At 44.6% G+C, this 20,077-nt stretch overlaps 1 protein-coding gene across 5 annotated transcripts in view; it reads right to left on the reverse strand.

Annotated features, from left to right (window-relative positions):
- Nucleotides 1-20,077, reverse strand: part of RCAN2 (regulator of calcineurin 2) — an 81,899-nt gene that overhangs the window by 8,076 nt on the left and 53,746 nt on the right. For all 5 annotated transcript variants that reach the window (XM_083831776.1, XM_083831778.1, XM_083831777.1 and 2 more), the window contains 2 exons: nucleotides 8,597-8,770; nucleotides 6,375-6,546 (listed from right to left, as the gene is read on the reverse strand). In XM_083831776.1, the coding sequence (XP_083687902.1) occupies nucleotides 6,375-6,546; nucleotides 8,597-8,770 (346 nt within the window). The remainder of the gene's footprint in view (nucleotides 1-6,374; nucleotides 6,547-8,596; nucleotides 8,771-20,077) is intronic.

Consider the following 20,077-nt stretch of genomic DNA (forward strand, 5'->3'; position numbering starts at 1 on the left):
TGGTACTGGTTATTAAATTACAAGGAATTAAGACTGGAAAGGAAAAAAAAAGTCCTAACATTTCTGACAGGATGAACTGCTCTTTCAGAAGGGACAGACACTGACAACTAGAAACCACTCCAGGTAATGCGCGGTTATAAATTGGACTATTTGTCATCTCTCTCGTCTCCCAGCCCCACAAGCTGGCTTCAAGTTCAGATAGGCTGACAATGACCGCATATATACCTGGCAGCTTGTTTTTTTTTTCATAAGGCTGCTCTAAAGCCACTGCATATTGCCTGCAAAATAGTCTGTGATGAGGAAGGCAGATTATTTTGCAGGCAGAGGAAGGTCCCGATATATCTAGCTGACCTGTACTTGTGGTACAGCAGCTCCCAGTACCTGCATCGCAGGCAGGAACTGAGAGTACTAGGTGCTGTACAATGAAAGTGAGATGGCACTCCCTACCTCAAAGCACTTGCAGTTTGCTCGTGTTATTAATTTGGACTTGTATTTATCCCCGGCTTTGTGGCAGAGCAACGCATGCCAGTAAGGTGCTGCAGGTCCGCATTAGCACACGCAGACTGTCATCACACGCTATTTATGCTGAAAAATTCTCGGTCCAAATAAGACTGGCTGGCTTGGGACTAGAGGACGAGAGAACACGTTGCATTTTTGCTTAAAATATAGAAGGCAGCTACTGAATAATAGCTGTAAGTCAGGCATCTTGCTGTGCGAAATATTTTACTGCTGTGATACCATTAATGTTGACATTTAACTGCTCTATTTTTGGCAACCTTTCCTCTGAATCCAAATTGAGCAAAGCATTGCAGGTCTCGCTGATAGGCTGAAAATATAAAAAGAGAAATGGCTTGGTTGTGCTGCGATGAGAAATTATGTGGTTTTTCTTTGCCTATTTTCCCCGCGGGCTTCGGCTAATTTCTCAGCTATGGGCTGACGTCAATGCTGCCAGCCGGGCTCCGAAGGCTCCATTGGTCACTGTCAGCTCCCAGCGGCTCTGCAGCGCTGCACACACACAAAGCCAGGCCCTCTCCTCGTGCGCCGGCGCCACGGAGGAAAATCAGATTCACTGCCCTCTTAAAAGGGAACGATCCCAGGTCAAATGCCAGGTCCTTTTACCGCTCAAACCCTCCCCACAAGGAGCCTTGCCGCTGCAAAAGAACAGCGGGAATAAGCGCAGGCGCAGGGGAAGATATTCGGATGCCTCTGGCACAAGCGGCTGCAACAGCAATTAATGTCACTTTGCAAATCAAAATGTGAGGCACTCCTAAATTGCGGTTTTAAGGCATACGGTTATTTCTGAGCCTAAATGAGCTGCAGACTCGATTCTGTACTCACAATTATTCATGCCTGCAGAACTGTGGCTCTAGATGCAGAAAACCTTTTTACGGCTGAGCTGGGAGCAGGACAAGAGTAAACAGGGGACTTCTATACAGCTGCACCTTGTTCCTAAATGTATCGTTTGTACGAAAATACTAAGGTAATACAGGCAAAATAAAAATCCAACAGATACAGCCGGATTACGCCTTCCCTCAGAGTTATAGGGCTGTCCCAAGCTAAGGGTAGCAAGTTGGGTTAAGCAAGATGGTCAGGACTCACCAGCTTCTGCCTGATGCTCTCGTCCAGCTGTCTCTCCGATGCTGTTTGTTATGCATCCTTCGCTTTCTCAGGCCCTACCTTGCCTCACCACTCCTGCTCCTCATACTTGCCTGGAGGAATCCTCAAAGGACTCCTGGGGAAGAGGCCTCTTGCTCCTCCTGCAGTATTTCAGCCACCTCTACCCCTTAATAAGTTGTTCAAATATTTGTGAGGCTGAGATAATAATGGAAACTCGTGTAAATTTATTCAGAAAAATATCACTGAATTTACCAAATATGCTCTAACATCTAAACTCTGCCTTCAGGATGCAACGCAGGGAAGAATTAAGCTGTGGCACATCTATCATATGAAGGTGCCCGAAAATATTCCTTAAAAACCCTTGAAAATAGCAGTGATGCTCCTCTGCTTATTTGTCTGGCGTAAGAAAAAAAGAGGAATTGGAAGTTTCTCCCTTTGACAATGAGTCTGCCTGCTTTCGTGTCACTTGGCACGACCTTCTGTGACCACGTGAACCACAAGCAAACCCGCAGCCTCAGGTGATGCACGAAGGATGACCACAAGAACAGCACAAAAGCAACTGATGATATTTCAGAATTAAAAGTAATGGCGTGCGATTTCCTATCCCTTTGTGTATCACTACTATGACCTTTCATTGCTGGTGCATCTTGTGTCTAATGAGGCTCTTTTGTCCAGCAAAGACAACGTTCATACGCTTAATTAATAATGAAGGACAGGTAATGATATTGTGCAGCTAACTCATCCCTGATTCCGACTCATGATCAGAGGTTAATGGGTTGAGAGCTGCCCACCCCAGGTTAAGTCTGTCATTAGCAGCACAAAAACACACTCCTTTTGTAGTCCCTCCATCCAAGTGCTTTACAAATAATATGGTGCAGACAGCGGGTGGTGCTTGGCCTGGGTGCATGTTTATCCCAGACGGGATGGAATAACGCATCCCATGGCATTTCTCCTGCATGGACCTGCTGTACCCAAGGTGGAGGAGTTGCTCTCCCAGTCTCTGTTACTGACGTTAGAGAAGAACATCCCTCTCCTGGCGGAGGGAGCACTTTCCATGCAGCGGCTCTCGTGTACACTGCCCCTGGCAAGGGGACGGAAGGACAGCAAGAGCCACCAAACGGAGGGGAGAGGAAGGACAGTGATGGAAAATTTTATCCATCACCCATCTGCTTGTCCCTCCGCCTCCTTTTAATCCTTGCTGGAAGTTGTAGGAAGTATTCAGTATTTATTCTGAATCAGTGAGAAGAAACATGAGAGTTGGAAAACACCTGGGTACAGAAAACCTGCAGTTCCTGACGTGGCTGAAATCCCCGTGTGTGGCATTTGCTGGGCAGGGTTTCCTCCCCATTTTCCCCTTCCCTGTGCACAGGTGAGCAGGGCAGAAGCCATTGTCTGTAGCACTTCAGAACACACCCGGAATGATGCTTTCAGAGTGTGAAACGTACTTTACATCACCTGGAGGGTAGCTTGAGGGCATTTAGGAGGTGCAAAGGTGGAGGACTGGGAAACGTGGAGAGAAACAAGCCTGGTAGCAGCCTGTCTGTAAGGGCTGCTGGCCTGCAGTGTTCTTCAAACAGGGTTTGAGGCTGTGAAGGCGAGCTACAGGGAGGAACTGAGGTTGTGGAGAATTTGGGGTACCAGGCTTGAAAGAGACCAAAAAGCAGCACTGGGGAAGGAAAGAAGAAATATGCATGTTGGAAGTGGGTAGGGAGGGGGGTAGGATTCCACCCCCCTTTTGTACCACAGAGGACAGGATTCCCTTGGTGCCAGGAAGGTGGTTTGTAAAGCACCACACCACTACACGGCAGAGCAAACCCAGCTGCTCTTTCTCTGCAGTATGCACAGACCTGCAGAGCTGTTTCCCCTCTTGCAAATATTTCTCCTATAAAATTATTTCCTGTGTTCTTCAGTGGGAAGCAGCTCAGACCTTGTAAAATGCATAAAACACACGAGGGCCTAGATCAGACAACAAATTGGTGGGTGGCAAGTGCAGGGAAGAGCCAGGTCAAAGGCAGGCCAGGCACAGACACAGCCTGGGCCTGACGGGCGAATGGTCAATCTGCCACCCCAGGTCAGTGCCATCGCTCTGCATCTTCATCACTGTTCACCTACTGGAAGTTCTCGCAACAGCGGACGTGTTTTTCATTGGGAAGATTAATGATCACACTTCTGTTTGCAACGTACTGAAGAAATGGCAGGCTAGCGGTCAGAAGCAGGCAGAAGTTCCTGGCTCAGTGACCGAGCCGCTCGTTCCGCTCGTATCTCGCTCGAAGCTCAGTCTCCACACATGCAGAGAGTGAAAATCTACACCAATCAACCAGAAAGTAAAGAAACATGCCAAGGTCCTCCCTAAGCCCCCAAGATCCTCCCTAAATGCACCCTCACTGAACTCAGTTTAACGCAGGAGGACCAAAATCCAGCTTCCTTGGTGCACAGGAAAAATAAATCCTTGCCACTAGACCTTGGAGGTGCTAGACAGTCCTTGGTGCAGCCACGAGGCTGCAAAGAAACACCTGCAAAAAAACAGAGCTAGGAAAAGAACAGCACACCGCAAACCTGTTAACTAACTGCTTGCCTGGTCGTTTTACTCTGGAGTGGATTTCCCAGGCTTGTACCGAGGGATAGGTCGAGTCTCCTGTTGTGTGGCTACGGTGATTATGGCCAGGCACCGTGGAAGGGGATGACCTGTATTCGTGGAATAGGTAAGGATGTATGGCTCCGTGTCCAAGCAGTGTGTCTTGTGTCTTCCCAGCCATGCAGGTGAGTAAAAGTCACCTTGTGCTGAGGGCACATAAAAATCTGTTCACTGCTTACATGCTTAACTGCGTTTCGCCGGTCCTCGGATATTAATTTCACCCAATCAGTGTGTTTTAAAAATTCCTCACAAATTACAGACACAATACTCAGGCTCTAACGTTGTGACTTATGCACACAGCTGTGCCAATGAGCAATTTTTTTTGGATAGTTAAGCCACAGTTACATTTTTCATTGTGTTGTTTGAATGAAAAAAAATGAACTTACCTAAGGTTAACGGTGTTAGCTGATGTCTAGCAGCATGTTTTACTGCTGCGATACAGAGAAATGAGTTTCGGCGGCGTTTGTTTCTCAATGAAATTCTAAACATAGCAAATGCACAACTGAGAACTGCAACACTATTTTAAAACCGCCGCTGCAGTTAACTAAAATTGATCTCTCTAACAAGTGCTAAAAATAGAAAGAAGAGAGCACACAATGACTTTTCATATCGCTCCCTGCAGGCTCCTTAAATAAGGGCGAATATGACCTTCACGCAAAGCTGTCCCAGGGTGTGGAACAATGAGTGATATTTCACATTCCACTGCTCTAGAACAGCAATTGATTTATTACCCAGCTAGCTAGGGAATTCGTTTACATGTTTCCATTTATAACACTGCTGCATCAAAGGAAAAAAAGGAGTTTTTTGTTTTCCTTTTATTCAGCAGTTTAGAAGCAAAGCATCAATTCTGGAAGTAATAATCTGCAATATAGTACAGAGTTGGACCTGACAGCCCTTACCTACGGGCTTTCCTGCTGAAGGGGAATAAATAAAATCCAGGAATCTCCTATTCTGCCCCTGTGAGAGATCCCATCAGGAAAAGATGCAAGAAGATCCTTCAAACCTCCCGAATCAGGAAGCATCTTCCTGCACCCCACGCATTCTGTTGGTGGTTGCAGTCACACAAATGCCCAAATGATGAGATGTCTGCAACCAGCAGGACTCTCAAAACATGAACGCAGCATCTTCACTACAGCTGGGGAGAAAATAATTCTCATATCCCACAAGAATTTCAAAAATAAACTCTATTTTTCATGAGCTGACCCCCACAATTGTTATTAGGTGGGATCTAAAGTGTTTATTTCAGTATGAAGGCAATTTAACATGCCATTTTTTCCTTACAGGTTACAAATGTAGATTAGACTGTTTTCTAACTTGGCCCTGGAACTGGGACATTTTCCATTTTGAACATTTTAAAAGGGATGCTTTAACAGCATTCAATGAAAACTTTTTGTAAAGATGACAACTAAATCAAAAGTAATCCTCTCCTACGAAAAGCGCTGGTTTCATCAGATAAGCATTTTCTAAGGGAAAGCACTGTCTCAGAAATCCCAGCTAGCTTCAGTTCCTAGCATAAGCTGAAGACAGAACAAAGTCTCTCTGCATTATCCATTTATATCCATTCTTTGATAGATGCTACAACTTATCCCGTGTCTTCTGCACACCACTCTCAACAGAAAATGCGCAGTCCCAACAGAGCAATCCTGCTGGGGCTGGGGAGTGGCAGTCCTCTCTCTCAACAGACTTGTTAACATGAGAGATTCTCCACTCTGTTGGTGATGCAGTGATGCTTAAACACTCGATGAAGTATTCCGCATCGTGAAACGCCGTACGGAGCAGGTGTGATTTAAAGCAAATACTCTACTCGTGGACAAGCATTTGTCCAGTCCCTACACAAACCATCAGTTGTCTCAGCGAAACAGAAGCACAAGAATAAATTGTGCAAGCAAGCTTTGATCTGCTATTCAAACAACACTTACAAGCTGCAGATAAGATATAATTATGCAGGTACCTAAAGTAAAGCTCATTTTCAAGCAAAGAACCAGTTGGTCTGCATCAACTTAAACCCAAAGCTGTAATCCAGTTTACAGGCTTTACCCCAACTTCCTCGAGTTATCCTCCACGCTGCTATTTCTCATTTGGTTTTGTCCAACATTTTTTCACACAAGGACCACAGGCTTACCTGGTCCTAGCTTAGAAACTGCGTAAAGGAGGTCGTAGTTGATGACAGGTGTTGCATCATCTATTGGCTGCCACCCTACAGGTGGGGAGGCTGGAGGCGAGATGAGAAACTGTTTTGCAGGCTGTGGCGGAGCCAAGTGAAGCTTGTCTCCATCTGTCTCAGAGGTCTGAATCTTTAAAGCATAACAAATACACTGTTTAGTTTAGGATGGGGAAATGGAATGATTGCTCAAATCATGCACTTCTAATACCAAATGCCACCCAGGCGGGGTTTCAGCATCAGTCTCAGCAGACAAGGCCTGCAGATGAATTTCCCCTCAACCTTGCAGATGGTTCCTCTACAGTAAATACGCTGTGGGGGGCTGTTACATGAGCAAAGCTACAATGTTTGTGCCTGTTGTGTATGTTCTCTGAGAATAAGAGCAAAGCTTTGGTACCCACAGTTGCACATTAAGAGACTTCTGAGGCTAACAAGATATTGTGACCTACTTGCTTACAGTCCTAAACAAGAGCAGCCATTAGATTAGAAACCAGTAATTCTTGCACCATGGCAGAAATTTCAGAAACTTTTCTGAATATTTGGTTTCTTTAGTTGATGTGATAAAGGAATCTATACTGTTCCTTAGTCGTTTGCAACTAATTATACTCATTTTATTTCTATCTTACTTACCTAGTTTAATTCTTGCTCTTTTTTTTTTTTTGTCTATTAAAGAAGCCTCAGCGTAAACGAATTATGGCACAGCTACAGGCATACCTGAGCAAGTTTAAAACCAACTTGGGCCCAGAAGCAACAAACTGCATTCACATGAAAGCAAGTTCAAGATAAACACTCTGCTATTTCTGAATGGATTCTGCAAAAACCTGGTTTAGGTCTCTCCACTTCATGTTCCCCAGAATTTCTAGTTCTGGAAGTGCTGATTCAGTCTGGCTCGGGGCCATACACACACACACAATGCTCCAGACACTGTGCTGCTTCCACATATTCATTCCCTGGACACTGCTAATAAGCTCTTTTAAGACTGCATGCACTGGAGAACATGGTGCAGATACCTGAACAGTTTTGCAGGAAAGCAGCTTGGCTATGGAGCGTAGTCATTGTTATGCAAGTTGTTCTTTTTCCTGGCTTATCTCAAATTTCCTATTAATCTCTTGATTGTTCAGGTGGAGTGAAATGACTCTCCAGTCTGCTTACCAGCAGGTTTTGAAACCTTTCAGAAAAGAATCTGAGCCAGATCTAGGAGTTAAAGGCCTTTAAAATGGGACTGAGGTAGATTTTCAGCACCTAAATCCAGCTGTAAAATCTTCTGAACCATCTAGCCCGTTAAGCATATTGGGGTTTTCACTGCTGCAGTTTCCCGTCTTCCTGAGAAGGTTCTGCTTCTGCCTAGGCTCAGAGCAGCTCCTGTCCTGCCCCAGATGTAGAGATTCAAAATTTAACAGCCTCTTAGCTTAATTAAGATCTTCAAATGAGCCTGCCCTTAGCCTAAGGCCTCTAAAGGACTGATCTGGCAGCTCAAAGCACACTCCTATTACTTACGGGCACTGGGGAGTATCCCACAAGCCACACTGACCACGGCTATTTATTAAAATACGATTAGAAGAGGTGGTGGTCAGGGCTCTCAAGCTCCCTCATCTTTCTGATTCTGGGAGATCTGAATTCTCTCTCCCTTGGTCAAGAAGAATCGAATCTTCATCTTCCACTTCCAACAGATGGATATAATCACTTATCTCCCCCAAGCCGGGGGCATTCTTCTCCCCCCTATCTTCTCCCTTTTACTTGAAATTAACGAGTTCCTTTTTTAGCAAATTCACGCATTTATTTTGTTAGGGAAAAAAAGGCTGGAGAAAGCCTAACTGTGGCTCAGGGCTGCAGCCAGATAATTCAGCCCTACTTCTTTTATGACCTTACATACTTTACTGCCTTTTTTTTTTTTTTTCTTTTATGGCTAGAACGTTACCCACAGAAAATACCAGATGTTGTAAATCAGTTCTAAGCTATGTAACTTGTGTGTTGAATAAGCAACCTGGGTCCCAAGTGGTCCTTTAAATTAACTGTAGACCCGCAGGGCAAGTACAGCTCACGCAACATAAGGATGTTTGAGTAATCTTTTAGCACAAATATTGGGCAAGGGAGAAACTTTTATTGCTTTTATTCAGCTTTATTGTACAATATTTCTGTAAAAGCTATGCACTAACACAGAAGTAGATAGGAGATTTCATTACCTGTGCGAAATACAGCTTTAACTTCTTCCCTCTGAACTGTGTTTCATGCAGCTCTATCCTGGCACGAGCGGCTGATTTGGGACTACTAAAATTTATCCGCACGCGTCTGAAGCTCTTAAACAGCTGGAATGTCACACAGTCATCGTAGGCACGGAACAAGCCTTCAAATTTCTCCTGCAAATGAAAAAGAAACAATACTGAAGATTAGCTTGGTGTTGTGTCACATCAGTCTGTTAAAACACGATCTGGAACTTGAGGATGACTGTTTAACCAGCAGGTCTCAGCCTTGGCGGTGGCTGTCCACGGATGAATGAGGGCTCTGCGAAAAGAAGTTACGGAAAGCATCGGTCTGAAAGTGCTGACCTCTGGAAAATATTTGAGGGAAGGAGTTTTCAAATTGAGAACCCACCGGCTATTAAACTTCTCATAAAAGTTGAGCAAGACGGTGATAGCATAGCGCTTTTTGAAACGAGGCTGAAAAGGGCAGAAGGCTGAGAATACCAGACAACTGATCTCATCTGTACAAAAGCAAACACTGTGCACAATGACAACAGAGTCAGCAGACACAGCCAGGCCTGCTGGAACTGAGGGCTACATTCAAATCAGCACTGTGGGGTCGTTTTGCATTGTATAGTACGTTTTTCTGCCTGTTTTGTCATTTAGATACTTAGAGCAGATATAGACCTAGTCCTTCAGAGTCAGCGTAGCAGCAGGAAAAAAATGATTAGATAGGAGAAAACAGTGACCTGTCCTAAAGATAAATTTCAGGCTTAAAAATGTTTCGCTATAGAACAGCGTGTTCAAAAGCACGCGACACAAATAAGGATATTTTAACAGTGTGAGAGAGGTCTGAGAGGTACCAAATCTCTGGATCTGGAAATCAGCAGAAATTCAAGGTACATTAGCACCCCTGGAGGATCAGACTCCCTGTGTTTTCTCTGTAAGCTATGGGCACACAGACTAGCGTCACATCATCAAATTAAACTGAAGACCTTGAATCAATTCTGATACCTGCACGGGTCTTTTCATGCACACAAGCAAACATTCATAAACGTTAAGACCAAAAAGGAGCAGTTATTATGGAGTCTAACGTTTGTGCTTCCTCAGACCTGAGGCTGCCATCCGGCGAGGGCCACGTGAAGTCCTAGCATTTTAATATCTGTGATCAAGACTTGGAAGTCTTAGAAGATGGGGGAATCAACCAGAACAAAACCCCTTTTATTAAGAGTCCTTTATCCTGCAAAAAAACTGTTTGAAATATTTCGTCCACTGAAGGCTATTATGTCAGGTGGAAAATAACCTCACGTGTGCTCTGATATATCTGCAAGTAAGCACTTTCTTACGTATTTATGTAACTTCTGTTCTCATGGAGGAAAATAATTTCTTATCTCTTAGAGTGGCTAATGGGCAGAGGCTGCAGGAGACGAAACAGAAAACCCAATTTGTGTAATCTGATCAATACTTCGGCCCTCATCTGCTATCTTCCAAGCAGGACAAAGAGTACAAAACTTCGAAAAACGTACCCTGAAGAACCACAGGCAGCAGGGGGACACGAGCAGAGCTGCGTCCTCGTGCCAGCACCAGAGGCTTGTTAAAGAGTTAACTGGAAAGCAGACCAGTTGCATGGCAAAGACCACGAAACCTCAACGCGCATGTTCCACATTTCCTTTCATTCACTGCCAGCTCTGTGGTCTTCTTCCCCATAACTGATACTCCATCCCTGGCAGCCTTTCAGAAGAACCTCCCTGTGGTCTATTAAGCTTTCATGATTTTCATTTCATTTCGCCTGACCTCGCTCACCTCTTCCTCTCACCACGGGGGATACTTTGAAGGAAAAAAAAAAAAAAGAGAGAGAAGAGAGCTCAGTGGTTTGGTCGGGGGCGAAGAAAGGCACACAGCAATCCCACAAGCAGCAGGAAGCCCATGGGTTTGCACAAGCGGGTCTAGTCACAGCACCTAGCATTTAAATGGTCAATATTTCACACCTTTGTTTGATGTGGGGGTTTTTAAAGACATTTTTCTTTTTTATCTTACTTTTTTGCTCCATTTAGTTTTCCTAAGTCTGCCTCAGGTGGCGTTTGGCTAAAGGTCAGCCAAACGCAGCAGTCGCCGCAGCTCTGGCGGGGTTGGGATGCCGTCCGTGCAACCTGCAGTGACCTGGGCAAAAGGGCTGGGGAGGGAGACAACAGGACAGGGGACCCACGTACGCGGAGAGCAGGGTGTAGAAACATGCAGGGCTCTGCATAATCTACATAACAGATAATACTGAGTACTCGGGAGGTAACCACCTATTGCAGCTGGCTGTTTAGGAGGAAGAAGATTCCTGTTTTCTCGCACTGGCCGGTCTCACGCCTGCCCTCTTCTTGCACAGCACACGAAAAATCAAAACATGGAGCCCAGCCCTTGCTTAGGGCCACGATGTGGGACAGAGGGGAGGGGAACCAGCCTCCAGCTCATCCCAGCACCGGGCACGGCCACTGCACCAACCAAACCGATCCGCACATCCCCGTTTTGCTGCCTTTTCAGCTGATAATCGTAATGACCTCAGCAGAGGTCATTAATCCCCAGCTGCAGCTAATGGCCCTCAGCTGCATCTTGAGCCGGCCCAGCTCCTCCCAGCTTGATATTAATTCCCAGGAAGTGCCTCACGCCTTAATTGCCATGGCCTGCGACTTCTGGTAGCTGCTGAATGCACTTAGCTGGATAAAAGTCCTTCAGAGCCATTCTGGTCTGGAAGAGAATGTATCGTATACGTCTTAAAGACCTTTAGCAAATGCTCTCCCTTTCAAGTCTGGTGGATAAATAATTCAGGACTCAATCATCCCAATTCAGGGCTTTTAAAACACTTTTACAATTCAGGATTTTTAAAATGCTTTTAAGTCTCTAAACTTTCCGAATACTTTTTAAATTTCTGAATGAAGGAGAGAAACGTCTGAGTTTAAGCTGTAGCACTGCTTATCTTAAAGTAGAAAGTGAGTCAAAATGCAGAAAGTCGTGGAGCTGTGCATTCATTTCCTGTACCCTAGCAGTCTTCATCCACCCGAAGTATGTCTCTGTGGGACCCAATTAATGCTCTGACAAATTTCAGTGGTGTTCATTTGACCAGCACTGCAGTTCCCATCCGCTCCCCTGGGGGCTCTGTGCCCCCTCTTCAGCATGGGCTGCCTTTCCCCACATCTCACCTGCAACCTCACCTCGGCTCCCGTATCCCATCGCTCAGCACCCCTAGCAGTTCCTGGGCTTTTTATTATAATTATTAACAAAATTAGAATGATGTAGAAACACCGTAATGACAGCTGCTGATTACCTGGGAGCTGGGGGTCGGCCTCTTCTCACAGGTAACCAGTGATAGGACTACAGGGAATGGCCTCAGGTTGTGCCAGGGGAGGTTCAGGTTGGAAATGAGGAGACATTTCTTCTCAGAAAGAGCAGTCAGGCATTGGGACGGGTTGCCCAGGGAGGTGGTGGAGTCACCGTCCCTGGGGGTGTTCAAGGAGACGTTGGACGTGGTGCTCAGGGACATGGTTCAGTGGGTGACATTGGTGGGAGGGGGGTGGTTGGAGCAGGTGATCTTGAAGGGCTTTTCCAACCTGAATGATTCTGTGATTTATGACAGCCGATGTGAGGATGAGCAGAGCACCATCTGAGGAAGCAAGGTGTGCTGCAGTGACACCCAAGCTCCAAGTCCCGGAGTACAAGAGCAAAGGTGAGCGTCCATGGACTCAAACCTTAGTGCTGCTACTAAACGGGAGCCTGCCTGGGGAGCCAGAGCCTGCAAGGCACACAACAGAAGCCACTGGTGAAATGCAGCCATGAGGAGGCAAACAAAGCACTGGATGCATCTGGAAAAGTATTTCCAGTAAAGCAAGGGAAGCATTAACAAGTTTATATAAAGCCCCATTACACCTCATTAAGGTTACAGGCTTTGCTGCCTGCATCCCACAAAGATTAAGCCAAATGGGAATAGGTTCCCATAAAGGCTACTAAGATAAAAGGAATGAACAACTTCCCGAGTAAGAAATTAAAATGCTTAGTTTATTTAGCCAAGCCAAGCCAAGCCATGGAGAGGAGGCATGACTGCCATCCGTAATTTACCAGAATGGTGCAGAGTAAAGAAAAAGCTATTTAAACTGGAGGGCTGCGTTGGCATAAAACAAGCGGAAACAATTGGGATGAATAGGTTTAGTCTCGAAGTTAGAAAAAGGTTTCAAACACGGGAGTAATGACTCCGAAACAGCCTTCCAATTACAGCAGCAGTGGCGAAAGGCTTTCTGAAGATGGCATTCGGTCAGTTCGTGCAAGGGACCACGACAAAATATCGACGCAAGCACTGCAAACCACGGCTGCCTGAATTAGCAAGTGAATGGGGCTCTGCCGCAGCAAGTTCCTTCCAGTGCTCTGTCCCCGTGATTTATTTCCAAACACTTCGTCCCTGAATAGCTCCGCTGGTATTGTGCTCACTCAGGACAAAAGCCAAAGCCTAATTCAAATCAATGGAAGTCTTTCCACAGCCATCACTGAGCGCTGGATTCGAGCCCTAGAGCTCCAACACAAATTACATTTTATTCTTCAGTATGTTTACGCGCATTATCACCCTTGTTACACATTTGATTTAGGAGATGGTTGTGATTTAAAACTTCAGTCTAATCCTTTTTCCTGGAGTTTTGTAGGCAAACAAAGCAAACGTTTTTTCAATTTCCATTTTTTTTCCGTTCATTTATATAAAAGAGAATCCAAGTAACTAATTGCATGCAACAACCACGACATAGTTTATAATTATGAAATAGGTTTTTTCCTGAAATGAGTTCTGCATTTGATATAAACTTTCCTAGAAGAAAAACTCCTATCTCAGAGTCCGATGTCTTCTGTTTCAGCATAGCCACACTGGTTGTAACACCACAGAGCTCTCACGGAGCACCAGATGAAAGATGAAAATTGGCAGAACATAGGGAGGCTGTGCTCGTAGGAGTCAAGGATTGATTGAAAATTGAAAAAAAAAAATTTGAAATTGAAAAATCAATTCAAAATTCCCAGTTTACAGCAATGAGGATGGGCTGGCAGCTTAATCCTAGAGGGACAGAGTCACTGAAGAGGCACACTTCTGTGTGTACGTATGTATCTATATATACACGAGATGCTAGGAAATATCATCAGGAAGTAATTTCAAGATTGCGATGTGTCAGTGCCACTTAAAGGTACCATAACGAGCTAGTCTGGCTGTGTACGGCTCTTGTCAGCCAGGATCAAGAAAAGTAGAGGCAGGCTGGAAAAGCAACAGAAGGGGACTGCAAGGATGGCCAAAAAAGTGGGGAGCCCAATGCGGGAGGTAAAGGTGGATGACCTCTGCTTGGGACACAAAGCAGCGTGTCTCCAGCTACGCCTAAATGTTAAGAAGTTAGGAAATATTGTGAAAGGATGGGAATTATCTGCATTAAAATAACCAACAGTGTTGGTACGAAACAGACTGCCTATTAAAAGATTTAGGCTCAAATTCAAGAGGCTGTTTTGCATTTAGACCAGTAAAATGTGGAAATGCCACTGGCCCAGAAGTACTAAAAAGGCTAATTACTCTCATGAAAAGGATAGGAAGAAAAGATTATGGGACAGCAATATGCATTTCTCTAATTCCGAAAGTCCATAAAAAAGGGGCTCATTTCTAAAAACGTGTCTAAACAGAACTTCAAAGAATTCAGTTCACCTCAGGAGCTTTTAACAATGTGCGAACAATTAGCGAGGTGGGGGTTGGTCTATTCTCCCACGTGCCTGGTGACAGGGCGAGGGGGAATGGGCTAGAGTTGCGCCAGGGGAGGTTTAGGTTGGATGTTAGGAAGAACTTCTTTACTGAAAGGGTTGTTGGGCATTGGAATGGGCTGCCCAGGGACGTGGTTGAGTCACCATCCCTGGAGGTCTCCAAGAGACGTTTAGATGTAGAGCTCAGTGATATGGTTTAGTGAAGGACTTGTTAGGGTTAGGTCAGAGGTTGGACTCAGTGATCTTGGAGGTCTCTTCCAACCTAGATGATTCTGTGATTCTGTGAATTATTTCATGAGCCTCAGAGGGCAAACAGGCAGTTGGAGGTAACCCAAGTGAAGTGTGCAGATTTGTTACATGAAAGTAGCCAGTGTAAACAGCAACCTAATCAAAACTATCACATTTTCTAGTTCTAAAAATGTAAAATCTGCCAGGCAGCTTTGGAAGTGGGTATGAGAAAGCACTACTGATTCTCAGTTAAATTCCAGGAGTGATGGAAAGGGCAGAAATAGTTTAAATCAGTTATGATGATGATCAAAAAAGAACTCCCATGGTCTCGTGCTCATGCCTTTAAGAAAGGACAGGAGACTAAAATATTAATTAATCACTCAGTGATCACCTTGAGGCACAGGTTCTCCCCATCCTATCTTTTCATTATGAAATGTGCCCTTCCAGCTGTCATTCACCAGGGTACGTTTTAAATGGGAACGTTTCTACATGTGAGAAATTCTGAAAGGGAGGAAAAAAAACAGGGCAGACTGGGTATTTTGCCAGGGAACCGAAATTACAAAGTACTCTGCAACGACTGCCTGGTCACCCCACTGTTTTGTTGTATTTCTCACCTCGGAACTCAGTGCAACGTTCTGTTCAGCTCTTCCTAAATAGAAAACCGAACTTAGATTAGAGCATTCAGACTGGAGTAAAAAGAGTTTGGGCTTCTTTGTGCCTTTTTTTTTCCCTCATTTATTTGTTTTCATTTAATTTAAACTCGAATCTTTCAAAACTGCACAATTGTTTCAGTACATCTACAAACCAAAACAAGTTTCCTACCCCAGTTCATGCAGCTTGTTCTGTGGTTGGCTTTCTGGTAAGGGGTGGAGGTCAGGAAAATTGTGAGCCAAAGGTGAAATAAAACAGTACAAATTTAAAAATATAAAAACATAAATAATAATAATAATAATAAAAAAGACAAACATTAGATTAACATTAGATTTTGCTCTCTGCTTAAATTTTGCTTTCTCTGCTTAAAACAAAACTGATTTGCTTGTACTGTTGCAGTCCTATTAATGTTAAAGGGGTTCTTAATATCTTTAAATCCTACTATGTGGTTAGAAAGACGCACATTTTGTGTTCCAGACCTGGTAACGAGTGACCTGATTGCTCTGCTCTTTGTGGTGAACCGACACTAACCAGCACACACGTAGCCACAAAGCATGCCTGCACGCAGCCCTGCTCCGTGTTAGACTCCGGTCAGTGCTGTTTTGCTGCATCTACATAGATCCTACAGATGCTGAAGGTTGCACCTCCAGGGTTTTGCCGTCCTTACATGCCAGATTCTAACACCACAAATAGTGGATAAAAGGTTTACTGCTTACAGATTCAGCGCCTTGCTCCAGAAAGAGACTCTGAGAAAAGCTAACAGCCGTCACATAATGTGGTGTAGGCATTTGTAATTCATCATCTCACAAAAGATGGCCGTGACAAAAGAAAGAGAATCACAGAACCAGTAAGGCTGGAAAAGGAAACGTCAAGCTGGAAGAAGCCTGACGGCTCCACCTCACGCTGGGACGGAGGCAGTAAGAGAATCCCTCGCCACCAGTCCTCCTGCACAAGGGCAGTCCAGCAAGGAGTGATGGCACTGCAGTAGCACTGCGAGCCTCCTGGTGAGCAAAACGAGGCAGCCTTGCCTCTCGAAAACCAAGCGAACTAAACAAATGCATGTCCTGCTTCCAATTCATCAGCACAACAAAAGGCACGGAGATAATATCTGCCCCAAAGCTTAATGGAAGCAGCATTCACGTTTCAGAAGCGGCTGACAAATGTCAGGGGCACAGAAATTTGCTGCGTTGCCTTTTCTGTTTTTAACCAGCTCACATCCCTGTTTACCTCAAAGTGACGCACATTCCTCCTGCTTAGCTCCACTGATCTGGAAACCAAAGGCGCCTTCAAGATGAAATAAACCGTTCCTGTGGCAATGCCAGGGGGGTGATTTAATATACTTTGGAGACTTCTCAATTCAATTTCACACCCAGCGATTGAGCTTGAAGAAAAATCCACACTTCACATTTCTTTTTTTCATAGGAACTCTGCTATTTTACTGTATTGCCCACGACAGCTTTTTGAATGTTCAACGTTGGAAGCACTCCATTTCCAGATGCCACTTCCCCAAAACACGGGAAGGAGGCTTTCCAGCCGGCTGGCCGAATGCACGTTGTAGGAACAGATCCATTAGTTCTGTCCCCTGCCTACGGACCGCTCTGCAGAGACATCAGGCTGGTCTCTGGGAAGCTTCTTTTCATTGCCATGCAGGACGCTATTTTGTGCATCGTTCTTCAATCCTTTTTTTTTTCCCATCATATTTGGTAGTGAAAAAAAAAAAAGGAAGAGCAAGTTTGTGGAGCATTTAAAATAATTCCTATATTTCCAAATAGCAGTCTTGTGTTTTGGCTTGAGAATATGAAAATAATGCTGATAATGAATGCATGAAGAAAAGGTCCTAGCAGGCTGCCCTGAAATAAGCATTTCTCTTTAAATTATTATTTATTATTTTTTAAGAATTAAAACAATAAATGGGTAGATAATGTATATAGTGAACTCCAAGGAGCTCTTCTCCATTCAGTTTAATTGAAGAATGTACATAGCACAATACCAGTTATCAGTTCTGTCTTCTTGCTGGAGACATGTATGCCCAACATCTAATTGGCAGCACAACAAATTGCTGTGGCTATTCCTAGCCTGCATCAATAATTCTTAAAGTTCCTACTGCCTTAATTTAGCAAACAAAGGCGTGGAAGAAAAACAACCTTAATTAGTTTTTACTGATAGTTGCTACGTCTCTACCAACAAGGGCATTCCAGCTGGAGCAGATCTGCACAGGGGGTGCCGAGGACTTTCTGATCAGGTGCCACGGACTGGACACGCAGTTGGAGCACACGAGGCACGCTCCTGGATTAATTTCATCTGAAAGGAATCCAGCTCATGGACTGATCTGTGATGTGAACGAAAGCCCAGTTAATGGAGATCAACAGGAGAGTTGCCTCACAAGAATCCACAGCTCAGACTAAAAAATGTGCTGATGTAGACTCCAGTATCTCTCCCAATGATGGTTAGCTGGCATTCCCGAAAAAGCCTGAAATAAATAAAATGTAATGGACAATAACAAATAAGGGGCTGCTAGTCAACCTTGCGCAGGAAACTAGGGTTGCAAGGTTATTCATTACGAGAAACAGCGTGAAAAGTCTTCATACCGACTGTATAAACTTAGGGACTGTGAAAAAACAGAACCTGAAATATTAATTCCCTTATTATTCTACTTTTCGGTGATGACTGAAAACTCGAGGTGTCATCCCCTTGGCCCTTGAAGGTGGACCACTCTTGCTTTGCGTGTGGCGAAAGCAAGGTGAGGACATACTCACGTGTGGTCACAGTGCCCACGTAGGGGAACTGTGGGGGGAGAAGCACCATTTTCCATTTCCATTCAGGACAAATCTACTTAGTCAGATGATCTAGAAAGCTCAGTCTCTTGTTGCCAAGCCTGTTGGAGTGTCAGGGGACACCTCTGTTGGTGCCAGTGACACAGAATCGGAACCTCACTGGCCAGAACGCTGAATATGAGAATGAAATATTGGAAAGAAAACACTGAAAGAGCTGAAGAACTTAGTTTTATTTATACGCTTGGAGATGTAATGTTGTAAAACATCCATAAAATACATATTATTCATTCCCTGTCTTTTTCAGCCCAGTTAACTAGAAAAATAAACAAGAAAAAGCCATGGGACAGTTTAAACAAATAAAATGCTTGTCTTGCCCATTCCTGATTTACTGGGTTGCCCACAGTGATCAACATTTATGGCATTTCAGCTGTTTCTCATCACAGTCACGGGGAATGTTTTTCCCCCTCCCGTCTTGATGCGAAATGCAACCGAATGCAAACCGCACTAACATAATTCAAAATAGAGTTCCACCGAGGTTTGATTGAGAAAGGACACCAATAATTTTGAAGGTGACCCTCTATTAGAAAAAAAAAAAAACAGCAGGAGAGGGGAAGAGAATCTCATGCTCTTTCATGAATGTTATTGAATGGGAAAAAGGTAGAAGGGAAAATGATTGACCCAGCAATATTCATTCTCAGAAGAAAATTCTAAGAAAATCCGTGCTGAAAGTTAACTTCAAACGCAAATTGAAACAATTGACCAGAGATAAAAGTGTAGACGCCAGTGTACACCCACGCCTTAGTCTTTTCACCCCTGTACTACAGCATAAAAGAATGAAGCTCTTTCCTCCTCTCTTGCCTCTCTCCCTGCTGTTGCAGCCCATAACACAGGGCAAAACAGGCAGAAGTGTGACCCCCGTCTGACGCTCTCACGGTGCTGTTTCACTGCTCCTTATTCTTGCCAGTCAGTCTGGCCCATCTGTCTTTCCGTCTTACACTTCGTTTGTAAATTACTCCAGCAGGTCTGCTTTCTGTATACATGTGAACAGCTCCTAGAAGCTGCAGCCTCTATGTCTGGAGTCTCGCTGCACAATAAAAACACAGCAAGAGCAGCACTATGCTACCCCTGGGTGAGCAACTAAACGGAGTCTGCAGCAAACCCACATAAATTACATGTAAACAGCGCTTCAAGCACGACGCTACGTGAAGGAGTTCAATAAAGGTGCCTTTCAGCAGAAATACGTGGTAAAAAAGAAAACTAAGAAAAAATCAGCTTGGGTCAGAGAAGAACAAAGGTGCACAGAGATGAAGCCTTGCACAGACAGCAAGGAAAGGGGCATGGATCCTCTCAGGATCCGTTTCAGACATCCCGGCCCATTCAGCTCGCTGTAGGAGATAGAAGGAGCTCAAAGTGGTCACACAGCACCCACTGTAACTGAACGGATGCCACGTGCAATTCCATCAGATTTCACCTGATGGGCTAGATAAGGGTTTGAGGGTTCGAGGATGCATGAGGGATGCTTAGACCCCATCAGAGCACACCTTTCTGCATTTTGTGCTTGGTTACCTCTGCAGGACACTCGGGCACTTCAGACCTGCGCTCATTGCTTAGTTGGGCTCAGCCTAAGCTTGACTCAGACTCCACTAACAGTCCTGGTTATCACCTAGATCAACAAAGGGCTAATGTGTGAATTTCTATGAGTTTCAAGTCAGGAAATGCTCAAAAAGACCAAAAGACTGGATTCAACTATGGCCTTCTACGTCTGAACTTCTGTGTCTGGTCCAGCAACCACACAAGGTAGTCCTTCATGTTTCCTAAATTGAAAGAAATATGGATTCCTTGGTCTACTTCTCCCTTAACTTCATACTTCAATCGGTGAGTAAAAAGAAAAAAGAAGTTTCTAGAGCACGAACAGATTTACAAGTACTGCAGTGCACCGCAATATGCACTTTTGATGTTCAAGCCTCATTTGTTGTAGGACATAGCGGAAGAAACCCAACGCAATCCTTGGGAGAAAATTATATTAACGTTTCCAGAGTGGTCCTACGGAAGGTGTACACGGAGAAGCAAGCCATTA

This window comes from Anser anser (assembly GCF_964211835.1).
Source record: "Anser anser genome assembly, chromosome: 3".
NCBI lineage: Eukaryota > Metazoa > Chordata > Aves > Anseriformes > Anatidae > Anser > Anser anser.